The 20,170-nt window shown below is 31.9% G+C and overlaps 1 protein-coding gene and 1 long non-coding RNA gene across 2 annotated transcripts; both read right to left on the bottom strand.

Annotated features, from left to right (window-relative positions):
* Positions 1-1,099, bottom strand: LOC117912494. Its single transcript, XR_004651020.1, has 2 exons — positions 635-1,099; positions 1-278 (listed from the first exon to the last, which is right to left on the bottom strand). It is a non-coding gene; the product is annotated as an uncharacterized LOC117912494 (long non-coding RNA).
* Positions 1,100-3,976: 2,877 nt separating this feature from the next.
* Positions 3,977-5,082, bottom strand: LOC117913309 (naringenin,2-oxoglutarate 3-dioxygenase-like). Its single transcript, XM_034828254.1, has 2 exons — positions 4,627-5,082; positions 3,977-4,556 (listed from the first exon to the last, which is right to left on the bottom strand). Exons 1-2 carry the CDS (start codon positions 5,080-5,082, stop codon positions 4,251-4,253), a joined length of 762 nt encoding a protein of 253 aa, XP_034684145.1. The 3' UTR covers positions 3,977-4,250.
* Positions 5,083-20,170: the final 15,088 nt, after the last annotated feature.

The following is a 20,170-nucleotide window of genomic DNA, read 5'->3' as shown; positions in this document are numbered from 1 at the left end:
TTTGCTGCCCCAGACGCTCCTTTATCCTCTCAACCACCTTCTCAGACAACCTGCAATCCTCCCTTAAAACAATCACACCAGAATATCCCTCCTCTGTAGCTCTCTCAAAATACCTCCTGCAGGCTACTCCAGAAAACCCATCTGCTTGATTTCCCCAAAGCAACAGCAATTACCACAAGCATAGCTTCATACATTCTTTTTTTTAACCCCCAGATCGAACGACCAACCACAGCACAAATGTAGGAAATAAACAGCAATGACAACAATCAGAGTGAACACTGAGGATTGAGCAAATAGGAGGACACGAAACGCATGAATACAGGGCCCCATTTCAGGTAACATCCATGGTATAAACAGGTGGGATCAATGAAACAAAGGAAAACTCAAGAACAGAGCATGTATACAGAGGATTAAGTTCAACGAAAACAAGCAATCCACACCAAATCAATAAACTAATGCTTGTAACTAGAGCTAAAACATCAAGAGGAGTTTAAATACGAGTTAAAACTAGGCTCCTCGAACATCAATCAGCAATCAACATTCAGGAATCAACAGAAATGACTGAACGACGATCAACATCCAGTAATCAAGATGATAAGAAAGTGATGGAGGATGAAATGTCTGATGTTCATACCTGCGGGTTGCCTCCCTACTAGCAGGACCAGCTTGGCTCTGCGTTGTTCTGTTTCAAACGCCCTAAATCCTCCTCCAAAATCAACTAAATTAATGAATCAGCAGACCCTCTTCTTCTCTTCAAATGTATAGCTCTTTCTCTCTCACTCTGGTTCCCTTCGAGCTGTTTTCCCGTGATTTTCAAACTCAACTCACCAGGGCCTTCCACTTCTCTTCTTCCTCTGTTTTCTCTCAGTTGCCTTTCCTCTCAAGCAACCAGCCACCGGAATACCTCTCTCTCACTAGTCCTCTCAAAGCTCACCCTCCCTGAAAAAAATGCTCTTCCTCTGTTTCACTAGCCACCAAAAAAAATCTCTTTCCGAAAAACTCTCCCTCCGGTAGCTTGCTTCACCCTCAAGCTAGACCCAAAAACGGTCACCCCAAAAGCACCCCCTCATTTCCCCAGAATCACCCTCCAATATCTCTCTTTTTCAGTTTTTCTTCTGCCCATGCAGCATGCCCTCCACCCTAACGGCCTGCAGCCTTTCTAGAATCATCCTTTACAGGTGTCTCTCTCTTATTGGTTCATTCAAACCACCACGGATTCCTCACCAGCCAACCATGGATCAACATGTGGCTGAGAGCCCACCTGCAAAGAAATATGTCTTGTAGAGATGCAAAAGAGTGAGCCCTAAACGGGCTCTATACCAAGGTAACCTTTTTCACTTCTAAAAATTTTAATATTTTTTTTAGAATTGCAAGATTAAAAGAGAAAAAAGAGAGATCTTATCCAATGTGGACAAGTGGGAGATATTAAAATTTAAATATCTTCACCGTCCATATGTGAGTTTAAATAAAAAGAAATGAAGAAAATTATTTATTTACTTTGGAATCTTATCTTTCATCAATAATATTGTTTATAAATAGTAAACTCATTGGTGAGTCAATAATATTTTCTCCATAAGGTTTGAGTTTCTCCATCTCTCTTCTATTTTCTCCTGCTCAAATTCTTCTTGATGTTCGTTTACACCTTAAATTTGGAGGGTACAGTAATAAGAAACTTCAGCAGTTTCTTCGAAAAAGGAAGTTAATAAAATAATTTCATTAACTTTTTTTTACCGAACTTATTCTCATAAGAGATCATAAAATAATTTTTTTCATAGCTTTGGGACATGAAATGTGCTCCATAAAGTTTTTGCCTGTAATAAATATTTCATGATAATGATGAAGGTTACATGAATGTCAAGTTTACTCATTTACAATAGACATCAACAACAATAATGATAAAAATAAGAAAAACAACCACCACAACAATAACAATTATGATAATAATAAAAGTTTTAGTTAGTGACAATTTCAATTGAGAATGAACTCTAAGTTAGGAATAGATCAATTCAATAGTTACCATAGGAGACAATTTCAGTTGGGAATGAACTCCATATTTATTATAGGACTCTTGGTTAGGAACTAATCAACTCCATGGTTACTATAAGAGAGAATTTCAGTTGGGAATGAATTCCATATTTATTATAGGACACTTAGTTAGGAACGGATCAACTTCCTGATTACTATAGGAGACAATTTTAGTTGGGAATGAATATAGAGAAGACCATCACTCTTATCAACATGGCAAGTTGGTTGTCATAAATAAAAAATAAAGATGATTCAATAATTAATTTTCATTAGTTTACCAGCGGATAATATATGTCATCATTATTAATAAACTATTTGTTAAAGAAAATGATTTAAATTAATAAACGAATAAATTGAAAAGTTATTTATAATTTTTTATAGGATGTTTAAAAATTAATAAAAATAATTCCATATAAATCAATATTCCACACCTTATAAATTATATCTAACCAATTGGAAATAGTAAAAATTTAAACTTATTTATACACAAATATAAATATAAATGTAAATATTTAATTTCAATAATTATTTTTCGACCACAAAATGTTTATTCAATCTACAAGGTCTCAATAACCAGAACTTAAACCCTAAAGGCTAAATTTATTCTTTTGTAAATCTTCTTTCTTGATAATATATTTTTCCATCTAACATCTACGGCATTAAATAAAATCTTATTATTGATTTATTTTCGACCAAAAAAAGGATAAAATATATCAATGTTAAACTAATGCAAATTATACACCAACAACTTATTGCTAAATAATGAAAGCTTAATAATGTATAGAATACTATCAGTTAAAATTTTTTTATATCTCCATAACACTTTTTAGATTACCAAACTCATTAAAGTAAATTTAGAGCACATTAAAAAAAAATTATTAGCAAAAAGAAAAACTTGGAAAAACAAAGAAAAACATTAAAAAAAAGAGTAACTAATAGTCACAATCATGGTTGAAAATTTCGGGATATATCGCCGATATATCCCTGAAATATTGGTAGCCACGGATAGAAATATTGGGAAGATATATCCGTGGACAATATTTCCAACCCTAAAAAATTCAATAATTTTGGCTTGTTGCATGCGCTGGGCCTCAAACCCAGGCCAAAACAAGCAAACTCAACTTGGGCTCACTATTGGGCTACATTACTTCCTCAATATATTGCATGCACCAAAATAACCATATACTAAAACCTTCATAAAACAAAATATTAAAAAAAAAATTAATAAACAAATTAATTCTAATTCTTTTATTTTTAAATTTCATTTAATTGATCACTAAAAATAGAGAAAATTATTGTGATAATTTTATTAACAATTTTATTTTATATAATTTATATATTAATTAAATATAAAAAATATCAATATTAAAAATTTTATTTATATATCATTATTTATTTTATATCATTTAATACAATTAAATTAAAATGAATCATAATTTTAATATTAAATATATTTCAAAATTAAATATATCATAATCAAATATCACAATATTATTATCAAATAATATTTGATGTAATTTAATAAGAAATATAAACTTATAAAATTCATAATTTTTTATCAATGCATACTATATTATTATCAAATATAATTAATTATATCATATGCATATATCATTTTTAGATTTTTTTTCTTAATATTTTCATGAATTTTAATTAATTTTAGACTCACCGATATTTTATATCAAAATATCTGTCGATATATTTCCGATATATCCATATCAATATATTAATGATTATCGATATTTTCATCTTGGTCACAATATAATTTAATCTAAATGGACCTAGAGGAATTTCTTCTCAATATAATAATATTTGTAATAGGAAAAAAGTTCATAAATATATTAAAATATTATTTTCCAAACTTATTCCTATGTTATCAAAATTAGTAATTTTGATACCAAAAAAAATTGAATAAAATTTTAATTATTTTTGGATAAATGTATTTGGAATTTTCAAATTTGGGTTATTATTTAGGACACATTTCCCCATGCATTAAATAAAAATAAATCAAATAAGAAGGGCATCCGGAGGCCTCCTATCATGAAGATTGAATGGTACGTTTTTCGTAGCTGATCCTCACATGAAAAAGAGACTACTCCGCAGGACGCCTGAGTACACACTACACACAGAACTTTGGCAGGAGAACAACACAAAAGGAAAGGCCAAAAAACACACGCACATTCAAACACGCAAACGCAAGCGGGACATGAAGAACGCAGTCGAGCTTAAACGAAAATATTCTCAGCAGGCTTGGGGGCCAGTTTAGATTGATGATCAAAATCATAAGACTGGTGATCCTTGACCGGCTTCTTTAGCCAGGGACGGTTGACGTCCCTGTTCATCTTCCTCACGTACATCTCTTGCAAGGTTATGGCCTCCTCCAACACTGCCTTCTCTCCTTCTTCTATCTTCAGAGGATAAACTATTGCTTCTGGTGCCGGATTTTGGAATGTTGCAATAGAAAATCGATCACAGCTGGAGTTTACCACCACTTGGTGTTCCGCGCGCTTGAATCTTCCATTGCTCATGAACTGCATGCATGCGTACGCTCAGTCAATCAGTTCAACAGAGAACTTTAAGAGCTTAATTAATTGTACTCACATGGCCATGATCTCCAAGGTTGGCAACAAAAGCTCCTTCAACAGGCTGAACGGTGATCCAAGTCTTTCCACCATCCCTTGTAGCCTGAAGCCCACCCACCTGATCCTGAAGCAGCAGCGTGATGGTACCGGGATCCGTATGGCGCCTGAGTCCGAGAGTGAGGTCCGGTTGTGGACATTTGGGGTAGAAATTGACCAACACATTCTGGCCTATATCCACACAGGCCTTAAACAAGGCCTCCTTCTCCAAACCCATAGCCTCAGACATCACCTCCAGCAACTTGCATGCCAAACCCATGAGCTTCTCGCTGTACTCCTTCATCACTGCCGTCAATCCCTCCGGCTTTTCCGGCCACATTGAGTAGTCCCTCTCCCGAAGTGGGTATGACAAGTAAGTTAAAAACTCCCGCCAATAGCGCACCGCTTCTCCCTGTAATTGAATGGTTAATTCGAGCATTATTTACTTTTTCTTTTTATTTTCTTTTCCTTTTATTTCTTTTTAAACTTTCCAAAACTATACATAGCGTAAAAGTTTTGGTACCTCCAATACTAATTTTAATTTTTAGCATAATCAAATCTTATTAGAGAGTCAAAATAATTGGAAATGGAACAATGTTGTGAATCTCCCAAACAAGAGGAGTGGGGTATCGATCTATGCAGGTAGACAGACGTAGGAGTCGAGTGTTGACCAGGTCACGTTTCCTTTGGTCAAATCCGAAGGTGGAAGTTATCCTCTACGTATCCACACTGCAAATTAAATACATGCGTCTGCTGTCCATCCCCTTCCATTCCAAATGCATGTAGATTAGTAGTTGGGACTCGGAGGATGACAAAACCACCCTTGTCTCTTTCGGCTTCACCGGTTGTTCAAAAGTCTCTTTCAAAATTAATTCACACTTTCATAAATCCAGTGCTATAATTTTCCAACCCAAAAAAAAAAAAAAGATTTATTCTCCTTTTTGTTGATATCAAAACTGAAGATTAAAGAGTATATTTAAATCTAAAAAGTGATATTTTAATCCTTAAAAAAAGAAAAGAAAGTTTCTGAAATTAAAGTATTAATTACCACTTTCAAGTTTTAAGCAACTTAAAGCTTATTCTACCCTCAAACCGAGATGGCTTCAAACGTCATGTCCCAATGTGAAAGGATGCTTTGAAGGCGACAAAACGGAGAAGAAAATACTTAGAGGAAAAAAAATATATTAAATGAAAGAAAAGACTTTTGACTTGACTCTCTATCCATAAAGATTTATAAGGTAACTAATTTCATTTTATTTTATTTTTGGATGCAAAAAAGTGCATGAAGATCTCGTTCGTCTTCAGTTGTTCAAAGGTCTCTTTCAAAATTAATTCACACTTTCAAAAAGCCAGTGCTATAATTTTCCAACCCAAAAAAAAAAAAAATTATTCTCCTTTTTGTTGATATCAAAACTGAAGATTAAAAAGTATATTTAAATCTAAAAAGTGATATTTTAATCCTTAAAAAAAGAAAAGAAAGTTTCTGAAATTAAAGTATTAATTACCACTTTTAAGTTTTAAGCAACTTAAAGCTTATTCTACCCTCAAACCGAGATGGCTTAAAACGTCATGTCCCATAGTGAAAGGATGCTTTGAAGGCGACAAAACGGAGAAGAAAATACTAATATATACCTTTTTCACCATTTGAATATCATCCCACCACCCTCCCCCCTTCATTGTATTATCTCTCCATTTCTCTCCCACTTATCACGTGTACGTTTCCTTCCCATTCCCCCCTTTTTAATTTAGCAATTTGCATCATATTTGGAAGGAGCTGAGGCAGGCTCTAGTCTCGTCCACTCCCAACTGAATCAATTTAATCACAGCATCAAATGAATATTTTTTTCCATCTTTCTCATTCAAGAACCTTAGTGGGTTGCTGTCGCGTTTCCTATGGTCGGCGTTGCTCCACCGTCCTTTCAATATTTTTTCACTCAATAGTATCATAAATGTCAAGTTCTTATTCAAGGGTGAACCATGATTTTTAAAATATTTCAAAAATGGTATTTTATTTATTTATTTTTGTAAAAATGTGAGTATGAAGACATGACATACTCTCTTTTTTTGTTGTTTATATGGCAATTCAATGTCCAATCCATTGCCCAAATGACTTCCATGAAAGGGGCTATGGCCATTTCCTTTTCAGAATTGACCTCATTTAGATGGGTTCAAGATTTTTTTTCTAAGGCTTCAGCCGGACGGTATGGCTCTTGAGGCTTATAATTCACAGCTCCAAGTAGATGAAAGCGAGACAAGACAAAGACACACTACCAAAATTGTGTTAATGCCTTCGTCCAATGAGCCTGATCCACCTGCATCATGTCCTGTCCTCTGATTGTTACGCCATTCTTATCCCACAATCTTTTTGACACAGTCTAATTGCCTACAGTTGCATGAGAAGAATATTCACTAGTCATCTTAAAATGGGATTTTCTTTTTCTTTTTTTTGTAAAATTATTGGTAAAAGCATGGCAACCATCACATGTTGAACTGGTAGACATGCATGGAACACGTGGAATCATGCAGGCAGACTTAGAGCTAATTGTAGGAAGGGCTTTACCAGAAAATGGATTGGTATGAACATGTGTTGGTGGGTTCACACCCCGCTTTAACTTTAAAATATATAGACACGTGTAAGGGAAGTAGAGGTGGACTAATGAAAATTGGGAGTCGGTGTGAATTTTAGACAGGCGAATGCCAAATCCTTGTCCTTTAATAAAGCAACACGCGTCTCCTTTTTTTTTTTTTTTTTTCTTTTTTCTTTCTTTCTTTCTTTCTTTTCTCCTTTCCTTTCCAGCGGTTTGTTTTCATGCAACGGAAAATAGTGTAAATGGCGTGAGGGAGAAAAAGACATTCTGCCGGATTTTTGTAACAGATCGGCTGTAATTAGCGTGTAAGGAATCCCCTGCTTTTTCACGGTTACTTCCCTTTCCTCTCTCCTTCTAAATTTTAAACACTTGCAATGAGGGCAATTTCATGATATTACAACACGTAAAGAAAAATGGAAAATTCATTTTATTTCCCATTCATTATTATTTTGATATGATATGGTGTTTTATTTTATTTTTAATTATTATTTTTTTATATTAAAAAAATGTTTAGAATACGTTTTGATAGTAATTTTTAGGAAATATTTTCAATTTAAAAAATATTTTTTTTAAAAAAAAATAATAAACATATAACAAAATTTAGGAAGTATTTTTAAAAATCTAAAAAATTATTTATAATGTTAAAAATTCACTTATAGTGTTTTTTAAAGAAACACTCCCTGTATATTAGTAATTTTATGAAATATTTTTAATATAAAAAATATTTTTGAATAAAAATTAAAAGTGTGTTTAGTAGTAATTGTAGAAGGTGTTTGTAACTTTTCTGATATTTAATTTTTTTTTATCTTTTATGTATTATAAATATTAGAAACACTTCCTAAAATTATTATAAAACATGTTCTAAGAATCTATTTGGTAGTAATTTTATGAAGTGTTTTTAACACTTCTAATATTTGAAATTTTTTATCTTTCTAGTATTAGAAATATTAAAAACGTTTCAAATGTTAAAAATGTTTCGTAGAATCACTATCAAATACACTATTATTAAATTTTTTCACACATTTATAGTCCATTTGCTAGAAATTTTAAAAAGCGTTTCTAATCTTTCTTATACTTATATATTTTTTTTTTTCAAGTATAAAGAAGATATAAAAACATTTTTATTTTAAAAACACTTTTTAATTTTAAAAATATGGTCAAATTTCAGAACGTTGATTTTAAGCCTCCATATATTGTTGGGCTGCCTGCTGGAGTCCAGCCATTGAATGAACTAATAAGTAATGAATTAGTACTTACCATATGGAGAAAATAATGATGGGCAAGGTGACAAAAGTTGTGGAATAAAGGCTGAAAATTTCTTATTATAAACACGTACAACTTATATAGGAAGAGAGGTGGATATATACATAAAGAGTCCTACTCCAAGTTTAACTAAAAGGATAAACATTCATATTCTTAGTTTAACTAAAAGGATAAACATTATAATTGATAAACGTTTACAATAGATGGATATTATCACTTAACAGATGGGCATTATCACTTAGTGGCTAAACATTATCTTTTCTGTTACTCCCCCTCAAGTTGGTGCATGAAGATCTCGAATGCCCAACTTGCTTGATAAGAAAAGGAATTGTTGTCTTCCAAGGGCTTTGGTGAACATGTCTGCTACTTGCAGCTTTGAAGGAAGATATGTTGTCACTATCTCACCTGATTGCACCTTCTCTCGAACAAAATGATAGTCTATTTCAATGTGTTTGGTCCTCTCATGGAATACAGGATTTGCGGCAATGTGTAAAGAAGCCTTATTATCACAGTATAATTTCATTGGCTTATCATGAAGCACTCCCAATGATGCAAGAAGTGATTTTAGCCACGTTAACTCGCTTGCTGCCATTTCCATGGAAGGGTACTCTGCTTCTGCTAAAGATCTTGATATAGTTCCTTGCTTTTTGCACCTCCACGAAATTGGTGATGTCCCAAGTTTAACGCAACATCAGCTAATTGATCATCTTGTTAATGGACAACTTGCCCAATCCGAATCTGAATAACAATAAAGCTGAAGATCATTTTCTGCTTTCAAAACTATTCCTTGACCTGGTCCTTTCTTCAGATATCGAACGACTTTATAAGCTGCATCTAGGTGTTCTTCCTGTGGGCTTTGCATGAATTGTGACAAAACATGAACAGCATACGTAAGGTCTGGCCTTGTTACAGTCAAGTATATCAATCGTCCCACAAGTCGCCTGTACATTCCTGGGTCATTTAGCAATCTCCCATTAGCAAGTGCTAGTTTGTGGTTTTCTTCCATTGGAAATTCCACTGGTCTCGCTCCTAACAGCCCACATTCCTCTATAATGTTTAAAGCATATTTTCGTTGTGATAAAAATAATCCATCCTTACCTCTTGCCACCTCGATTCCAAGAATGTATTTCAATTGTCCCAGATTCTTGATTCCAAATTTTCTGTCAAGAAAGTTTTTGAAAGCTTCGCATACTTTGTTGTCATTCCCAGCCAAGATTAAATCATCCACATATACCAATAGGTTCATCACTATGATTCCACGTCGATAAGTAAAGAGTGAATAATCAGCCAATGATTGTTGAAAACCATATTCTTTCAAAGCTGTCGTGAGTTTTGCAAACCATTGTCTCGATGCCTGTTTCAATCCATACAACGATTTTTGTAATTTGCAAACTTTGTTCTTTCCAGTGGCCTTGAACCCTTCTGGTAGCTTCATATATACTTCTTCTTCAAGGTCTCCGTGTAGAAATGCGTTGTTTACGTCCATTTGGTGTAATTCCCATCTTTTCGCAACTGCTACAGCTAGAAAGCACCTTACACTTGTCATTTTTGCCACTGGAGAAAACGTCTCTTGATAGTCTATTCATTCAATCTGTGTAAATCCCTACGCCACTAACCTCGCTTTGTACCGCTCGATTGATCCATCTGCGTTGTATTTTATTTTGTATATCCACTTGCATCCTATTGCTTTCTTTTCTGGCGGTAGGTCAACTACTTTCCACGTCTGATTAGTCTCCAATGCTTCAATTTCCTTTGCCATGGCTTCTCTCCATCTGTTGTCTGTAACCGCTTCTTTGTAAGTTCTTGGTTCCTTTTCAATATTTATTGCTGCAAGAAAAGCTCGATGGCCAACAGAAAATTTTGTATAAGTCACATAATTCGCAATAGGATAAGGCTCACCTGAGGGTACCTTTTGGATTGAGCTTGCCTTGGAACAAAGTGTACTTAAGCTTCTAGTCGAATAACATATATAATCTTGGAGATGTCTCGATTCTTTATGTTGTCTATGTCCCCTACCAAGCATCTCCCCCTGGCTTTGATCCTCTCCTGTCTCCATATTTTCTTCCCCTTTCTCCCTTTCACTATTTTTCTCACTCTCTCTTTCACATGTTTTCTTTACTATGACATCATCATCTTCAATGTAAGATTCTATGTTCCCATTGTTCTGGAATTTTTGTTCCTTATCTCCCTTGCTGCTTTGACAAAAAGGAAAAATTGTTTCGTGAAATATTACATCCCTACTCTCAAATTGTTCTTTGGTTTCTAGATCGTGAAGTTTCCATCATTTCTTTCCATAGGGATAACCTACAAATACGCATCGCCAGCTTCTAGCATCAAACTTATCATTACTACGCGACTTTTTATAGGCATAACACAAACTACCAAAGACTCTCAGGTGCTTATAATTTGGTTTCTCGCCAAATAATATTTCATAAGGTGTCTTTCCATCTAATATAGGTGTGGGGGTTCGATTTATCAAGTATGCTGCCGTTAAAACATTCTCCCCAAAAATCTATTGGTAGACAAGCTTGAAATCGCAATGTCCTAGCAATATTTAATATGTGTTGGTGTTTTCTCTCCACTCTCCCATTTTGTTGTGGGGTGTTTACCAGGCTGCTCTCCCTTAATATTCCTTCTCTCTTATAGAAACTCATCATTTGTCTTGAGCAAAATTCTAATCCATTATCACTTCTGATGCATTTAACCGGTTTATCAAATTGCGTTTTGGTCATAAAACAAAAATTTTGTAAAATATCTTTGGTCTCGCTCTTTTCTTTCATGAGATATATCCACACCCCTCTACTATGATCATCTACAATGGTAAGAAAATAATGTGCCCCTGAAATAGTGGGAGTTCGATATGGACCCCATATGTCTACATGTATGAGATTAAAAATTTCAAATGCTCTTTTATTACTCAACTGAAAAGAATTTCATACTTGTTTTCCATGACAACATGAATCACAAACATAGTCCTCAATTCCTTTCATCACATTATTTCCTAAACTATGAATGGAAGCTAAAACACAATCTGAAGGATGCCCTAACCTCCTATGCCACAATTCGTACTTTTCTTCTATTTTCACTGCGTTCACCTTCTTTCCTTGTAATGGCTTGTAGTAGCACACTCCATTCCTCAGCTCACCCACTTCAATCGGATTCCTCGAAGTGCGGTCCTGTATCACACAAAACGAATCAGTAAATGTGACTATATAATATTTTTCTTTTAATAATTGGCCTATAGAGATTAAATTGCATTTCAAGGAAGGGACATATAGAACATTTTTTAAGCATAAATCTTTAGAGAGCTTCACATATCCCATTTCATTTGCTACTGTTTTTGTTCCATCAAGCAGTCCCACACATGTTGTCTCCCCTTTACGTAACCAATCGAACAAATCTCTCATTCCTGTCATATGCATGGATGCATCACTATCCAATATCCATTCTTCCACAATTTTATTCTTATCGGTCAGTTTTTCTGCATTACTGCTTCGATTTCTGAGTAGAGCCATGAGTTTTTGGAAGTTATCATTCAGTCCTGGGATTATACTACGTTCCACATCATGTCCAACGCATTGTCCTTTTTCTTGCGTATCTGCTTCAGCAACTGCATTTGCATAATGAACGCGTCCTGAAGTTGCTCCTCTTCCAGCATAACTGTTGCGGCCACGTCCACATCCCCTTCCTCGTCCCATCTGGCGTGTTGGCCACCAGTCGGGATATCCTTTTAGTTGAAAGCAATCTGCAACATCATGTCCCGTCTTTCCACAATGTGTACAGCTCCCACTTTTATTTGTTTGTCCCCTAGGTTTCTCTGTTTTCGCTGCAAAAACTGTTATTTCAGCACGATCAGCTCCTCTGGGCCATGCTACAATGGCGTTCTTCTTGTGTAACCATTGCATATATTTTTCCCAAAGTAGGTAAGGGATCAAGGGCTAAGATAGACGATCTCACAGTCCCGAATGTAGTGTCATCTAAACCCATGAGAAACTGATGTGCCTTCTCATCTTCTCTGCTTTTCACTATTGCTTGAGCTGCTCCACAAGTGCACTCAGGTATCTCAATGTATTGATTTAATTCATCCCACATGCCTTTTATTTTGGCATAATATGCAGCAACTGTCATTCCTTCTTGTTTCAAGTTCACGATTTCACTTATGAGTTGATGAACCCTCAGAGCATTTCCAATAGCATATCTTTCTTTGAGATCCTCCCACATGTCTTTTGCAGTCTGCGCATAGGCTACACTCGAATGTAAACTTTTGTCGATCACATTAAACATCCATGATATAATCATCGAGTTACATGCTTCCCATGCATTCAATTCGTTTCCATTTTCTCCTTTTGGTTTGTTTACTGTCCCATCAATGATCCCAAGCTTGTTTTTCGCTCTCAATGCATTTCTAACAGCCTTCTCCCACATATCATAATTTTCACCATTGATACCATGACAAAAGTTGTGGAATAAAGGCTGAAAATTTCTTATTATTCAGAATGTGAAACACGTACAACTTATATAGGAAAAGAGGTGGATATTTACATAAAGGTCCTACTCCAAGTTTAACTAAAAGGATAAACATTCCTATTCCTAGTTTAACTAAAAGGATAAACATTATAACTGATAAACGTTTACAATAGATGGATATTATCACTGTTAGCATTATCTTCTCTGTTACAAGGTTTGTTCAATCGATGACACAAATTTATGTATTAGTGGACTATACAGTGTACAGTGTGGTCACCGCCGGGTGCAGTCACCAAGTAAATTATAAAAAAATATTTGTGGCAGGATGATGTGTAAACCCCTTTCTATTTTAATCAAGGTAAAATGATCCGTGACTTTCACAATATTATTGTGATGTGGCCTCCCACAGCCAGAACGGGCCCGATATATAAAATTTTAATGAACACAATCATTGGTCCGCCTCCTCACACATTCACACGCCTAGCTGCCTCCAAAGTTCAAAAGGGATAAACGGGTTTTGACTCGTTCAAAGCATACCAAAAAATTAACATATATTTATTTTAAATTGACGAAGATAATATTAATTTAAAAAATTTTAAATTGAAAAGAGTTTTTGGCTTCTACTTGTTAATTCAAACCAATTGATTTCTACTTGCATGCCAATAAAATAATAATAAAAACATATGATTAAGAATGGACACTCCATATGTAAAATAAAATAAAAAAATAATTAAAATATAAAGATATGAGCAAGGGTATAAAGGGGATATAGTTGGTGTAAAAGAAAAGCCATGGAGAATATGAATCTATCAAAGAAAACACAATAATACACAAAAAGAACATGACAAAGTATCATATTCCAATCCAATCCAGTAGAACATTCAATCAACCCGAGTAAACTCTAACGAGTCTTAACTTATTTTAGTGAAAATTAAAATGACCAAATTTGCAGGGCCCATGAGGCCGTGAGGCCATCAGGCCATCAGGCCATGGCGCCATCCTCTTGTCACACATAAAACAGAGCATTAAAGTCTGAGAGGGCCCAGGCGACAAACTGTGGGCCTACTTTCATGGCAGAATGAAGAAAAATGACCTGTAACACTTGGATTACGATCATCTTCCCATTCTATATCCCGCGGTAGATCGCCTTTTCAAAAGTGTATTAAGCTTGTGGTTTGAATCTCTCTTAAAAAAGATGAGCCCCCACATATGAAATATGTTAGAATACCTAAATCACTTGATTAAATAGATCAATCATTGTCAAATTAAAAAGATGAGTACTAACATGTTTTATATATTGAAAAGCTAATTCGTTGTATAACCTATTTAATAATTGAATTAGATTTTGTTTGAGTAGATATGTTTAATTTATTAATTTGATATATTTATAATTCAATTCATTAAAAAGTAAATTTAAAATAAGTTAAATGCGAGTTAAATAATTTACGATTATAATTGGGTTAATTAGTGAGATTATTAAATAAATTAATTCGAATTAAATTTGTATTATATTAATTAATTAAAAATAAACTTGTTTATTAAACGAGTTAAATTGATATAAATTTGATCAAAATGCAATTATACTCGATTTAAACTTATAAAAAATATATTTGATTCAAGTCGTGTAAGTAAATCATATCAAACTTTATAATCTTTGATCAAAGTAAATATATATGTGATTAGGGTGACAATTTGTATTGGTGGGTTGTGTCAAAATCTAAGTATTCCACTGCACAATTCAACCCAAACTTGATACAAATAACAATCATATAAAAAACATAAATTCAAATACTACTTAATCATTAAACAGGTAACACATTGTGTAACCCATTTAATAATTAAGTCATATTTAATAAGCAGGTTGAGTTAGGTATTATATATATCTATATGATTAAGGTCTCAGTCAAACATATTTATGAATCAATTGACCTATTTATTTAAAAACAAATTTAAAATAAGTCAAATACAATTAAATTATTTACAAATATAATGAGATTATTAAGAGCTCCTTGGGGAGTAATTTTATAAAGCGTTTCTAGCATTTCTAATATGATAAAAAAATTTAAATCTTAAAAATATTAAAAGTGTTTGCTGAAATAATGGCTAAATGGGCTCTAAATAAGTCAACACAAGTTAAATTCGATCCAAACCTTTTTATACTCAACTCAAATTCACTAAAAAAAAAATGTATTTAATTGGTGTTGTGTTTGTGAATCCTCTCAAATTTGGCCCCTCCTCAACGTGAGAGACATTTCCCTTTATATAAGACATATATGATCATAGCAATCATGACATTTTACTAAATTATAATGGAGCCATTCCATCTTGGCTTCCACTTTCCATTTGATTAACTAGAAAAAGTAAAGACTGGACTTGGTCAAATGTGACCCATTTAGACATTCTTTGTTGGCTATTTAATTAATTAATTAATTAATTATTTTCATATTAAAATAACATGGTGGAATCATACATAGATGCGAAAATTCCACCTATTACTTACTAGATTTAGAGACCAGCCTAGATTACCGGGTCTTAATACACTGCGTTACACTACTTATATATATGCTAAATGACACATTTGCTTGTTCAATAATTTTTCATATTAGTAAATGCGTTCTAGACTTAGATTTGTTCAAAGGGCTAGTCCAAGATATCCAATCTTCGGTCCAATTATACTTACAAAAGCAATTCTTATATTTTATTTTAATAATATTTTCTTTTTATTTTGCTCGTGTATTTTTTTTTTATATATATATTTTTTTATCATAACATTTTGTACACTAAATCATACTTTTCATCCATTCATCACATTTTTTTATGGACTATACCTACGTGTTGTCAATCTTCTGCAACTACAGACTTGGGAAGGCCCAATTGGTGATGGAGTGGGTAAGAGGCCAATTTTCTAATTTGCTTCCTCGGCCCAACCCATTTTTTCGTATACTTCATGGCCTTTTGAATACACCATTGGTGGTGCATTCAAAAGTATATATATATATATCTATATAAAATAAAAAAAAATAAAAAAAAGAGAGAGAGAGAAGGGCACAACCATAGGAGAGAGGAAAAGGTTGAAATAAAAATAAGCAAGTGTTTGGTAAATTAACTTAATAATTGAAAGTGGCTTAATAATTTAATTTAAATCATTAAATAAATTAAGTATGTTTGGTAAAATAACTTAAAGTAAAAAAATAATTTTAAATAATAAGTAAAAATAATTAATTTATTCTTAAATTCACATCTTCATTTGTACTAATTATCTTCATATTTTTTTTTGTTACTTTAGGACCTCCATTGTTACTCAACATTCTTTATCCTAATTATAATTTATAAGGAAAAATATATCAATTTAATGATTTAAAATAAATTTTAAGTTAATTTTATTAAACAACCTTAATATTTAAAGTAAAAATTAAATAATAAGTTTTAAATTAACAACTTAAACTTATTTAACTTTAAAGTCAACCTAAATCATTAAGTAATAAATATTAACTTAAAATTTATACTAAAAAAGTAATGGATTAAAAAAAAAAATTACTACCTCAAATTTTAAATTTTAATTTTTAAAGATTTAAAATAAATTCATACTTTTATACAAAATATTTTATTTTATATAAAAAATTATGGTTTCAAAAATTAAAAACAAAAAATATATTCCAACAAACACTAAATAAATAAAAACTCAAGATGTAAATGCACCAAAAATCTCAAGAAAGAAAATATTAAAATTATGAATTGGAAAACAAACGTGTGGACCTGCATTTTGCATGTGTGTTCTCACTCGATGACTCGCTCTTTATTTAATTTATAAAAAATTATGATTTTTAGAAAAAGACTTGGAGTCCCCACTTATTTTTGTTTTATTTTTTAAGGGAAAAACAAAATAAGAAATAAAAACTTTAAATGTGAGTTCTGAAGGAAAAATAGGTCTGCGAAAAACAGAGTCTGGGTCCGGGAGTCTGGTTACTTATTGGGAAGGTACAGTGATGAGCCGTAGCACCCCTCTAAGCCCGTATACGTACGACCTCTACTAAACGAATTAAGGAAATTGTGGTAATTAATTAATTAATTGTGGATACCAAGAAAAATAATCATGCAAATAAGTATATACAAGTCATGGTGAAAATTAATATACATAAAAATAATGATGAAATCTAATTAGAAGAATATACAAAATAAATGAGAAGAGAATTATGCAAAATGATTTATTGAACTAAAAAAAATATTTCAAAAGAATCAGTTTTCAAGAAATTTCAAAGAATTTTGTTAAAAACAATTTTCAATTTATTTATTTATTTACAAAAAAATGAGTCAATTTATTTCCTTAACTTCATTTGTATTCAATGTTCAAAAAAAATTATTTACACTTATTGTATTAAAAGAATTTATTACAAAATTTCAAATTTGCAACAAAAATTATTTTACTTGTTTTTACAAAAAAATGAATGAATTTTTACAATTTTATTTAAAAAAAGTATTTGCATTTATTTTCATTTAAAAAAAGTGTTTTATACAAATTATTAAAAATATATATATATAACTTTATTTGCAAAAGAATTTTTAATTAAAAATCAATTTTTAGGACAACTTTATTTACAAAACAATTTTTGGACAATTTTTATTAAACAAAGAAATTTTTGGAAAATTATTGTTAAAAACAAATTTTCAAATTCTATAAAAAACAATTTTTTGGATTTTTCTAAAATCATTTTTTTTAATTTTTATTAATAAGAATACTTTCTTTTATTAAAAAGAATATTTTAAAATTATTATTTTATTAAAACATATTTACTGAATTATACCTCTTATTTAAACAAAATTTCTGGTTTGTTCGATATCTAATTCTATATACACTCAATAAATATATATAAATGAATATTTACAAGAACTAATAAAAATAAAAACAAAAAAAGTGGGAAATAAAATATGTACTCCAATAAGCTTACAACAAGTTCAATGCTACATTTATAGTTTTTCAAGTCTCACTTTGTTCCATGAAATTCCGTGTTCCACGTGTCATAAATTTGTACTCAGCCAACAGATTTGCAGAATGAGCCCATACAAAAACAAAAATAGCCCAAAGTAAATATCTAGAAATGTACAAAATCGTAAACAAATATTTAAATCCAAATTCAAATTTCAAATTAGTCCAATAAATTTTAGCAATTAAAAATGAGCCCAAATTTAAAAATATAACACAAGTAAAATATCTCACATATCATAGACCATAATCTAAAGTTTTCAAATTAATAGTCAAAATATAAGTTTAATTAATCAAACCTAAAAATGATAAATTAAAATAAATCCAGGCCTAAATTTAATATCCCATAATCCAAGTCCAATTTAATATGCAATCTTAAATCCACAACCAAAATCAACTCAATTAAATATGCAAACCCACATCCAAAATATACTACAATGTTATATCCTATCCAAATTAAATAATGAAAATGAGCACAATCATATAAATTATCAATTAATCTACCCCAAATTAGCTAATTCTAAATTAATTCACCAATAATATATTATCCCAAATTTCACATTAATTTACCAACAACAAATTAACCTAAATTTCATACTAATTAACAAAGTTCAAACATAAGGCCTACAAACAAACATAAATGCATAAACTCAATTTTAACAATAATTACTATTAAAATCAAATCAAGAAAAATAAAGAAAAAAATAGTAATAATAATAATAATAATAATAATAATAATAATAATAATAATAATAATAATAGAAAATGGGTATGAGGGGAAAGTGAGAGAATGAGATAAAAAGGGAGGAAGTCACCAGTCGGACCGGTGATATTCCCGGCGGCAATTGATGGCTTTTCTAGGAAACAAAAAATAAAATAAAAATAAAGAAAAGAAAATGAAGAGTAGAAAAAAATGGAGAAATGAGATGAAGATGGGAGAAGGGATAAGAGAATTTTCTCGTGTGGTGCGTCTCTGGAAGTGGGGTTTGGTGGAGGAAGAAAAGGGAAAAAGATAGAGGGAAAAAGATTGGAAGAAAAAAATGGTAGGAGAAGAAGAAAAATAAAATAAGATAAAATAAAATAACAAAAGAAAAATGGGGGAAGAAGTGAGAGAGGAGGCGTGTAGCTAGAAATTGATGATTAGGGAGAGAAAATAAAGAAGAAAATAGGGAAGCCCAAATGAGGGAGCCGACTGTGAGTGGAGTGTGGTGAGTAGTGTTGGGGAAAAAAATGAAGAAAAAAATGGGGGGAGGGGAGAAGGGGGAGTTGGCTGCTTGAGAATAGGGGGGAGAACAACTAAAAAAGAAAGAGGGAAGATAGTAGGGGGAGTGTGGTGACGTGAGGGTATGTGGAAAGGTACCGGAGGAGAAAGAGAAAGTGAGTGGGGTAGGTGGGAAATGTAAGAAGAGAGAGGAGAGAGGAGAGAGGAGAGAGGAGAGAGAAAAAAATGAAGAAAAAAATAAAAATAAAATATAAAAATTAATAATTAAATAGTGAGTGTGCCAAAAACATCACATGTAATTGAGATTTAAAATCTAAGGACAAAATTGAGTTCAAAATTAATATAAAAATAAAATTGAGATAAATTTTGGAGTCTACAAAATGATTGCCGGAAGAATACATTGTTTGCTACTAATATTATTTCTCAATATGAATTGAATTATAGAAACCAAATCATAGGAAAACTAAATTACACAAGTTAGAGTATCTAATAAAAATTATAAAAAGAGAAATTACCATAATAAAGAATAGCTTTAAGAGGGGTCCCAAGGAAAGAATGGGACGGCCAATTGGAAACATTTGCATTATTATGTTTGCAAGTTTATTTTTAAAAATTATTTTATTAAAAGGATAAAATAATAAATATACTTTTGTGGACCCTGTATTTCTTGTATGCATTTCTGAGACTCATTTTTTTATTAGAAATTTTGATTTTTGAAAATTGTTTTTGGAGTTTACACTTATTTTGAAGGAAAAAACAAAATAGAAAGAAAAAATGTGACTCCTCAAGGAAAAACAGGTTTACGAAAAACAAAATATGGGTCTAGAGATCATGTTATTTATTGAGAAGATACAGTGATAAGCCGTAACACCCCTCTAAACCCCTAAAAATGAGCCTCTAATAATCAGTTAGGGCAAACATAACAATTGATTGGGAAGTCAATGGATACCAAAACAATATTAATCTAAAAATAAATAAATGAACAAGAAAGGTAAAAAGTATTGTA

Source organism: Vitis riparia, chromosome 4, assembly GCF_004353265.1.
Source record: "Vitis riparia cultivar Riparia Gloire de Montpellier isolate 1030 chromosome 4, EGFV_Vit.rip_1.0, whole genome shotgun sequence".
Taxonomy (NCBI): Eukaryota; Viridiplantae; Streptophyta; class Magnoliopsida; order Vitales; family Vitaceae; genus Vitis; species Vitis riparia.
Note: the sequence above shows the minus strand (reverse complement) of the source record. Positions and strands in the feature narration are given on the sequence as shown.

What these genes read in the sequence shown, in the direction of transcription:
- LOC117913309 (XM_034828254.1), bottom strand. Translation starts at nt 5,082, where the DNA reads ATGCTCGAATTAACCATTCAATTACAGGGAGAAGCGGTGCGCTATTGG. An exon ending in ACCTTGGAGATCATGGCCAT is followed by an intron (nt 4,557 to 4,626) that starts GTGAGTACAATT and finishes GCATGCATGCAG; the next exon opens with TTCATGAGCAATGGAAGATT.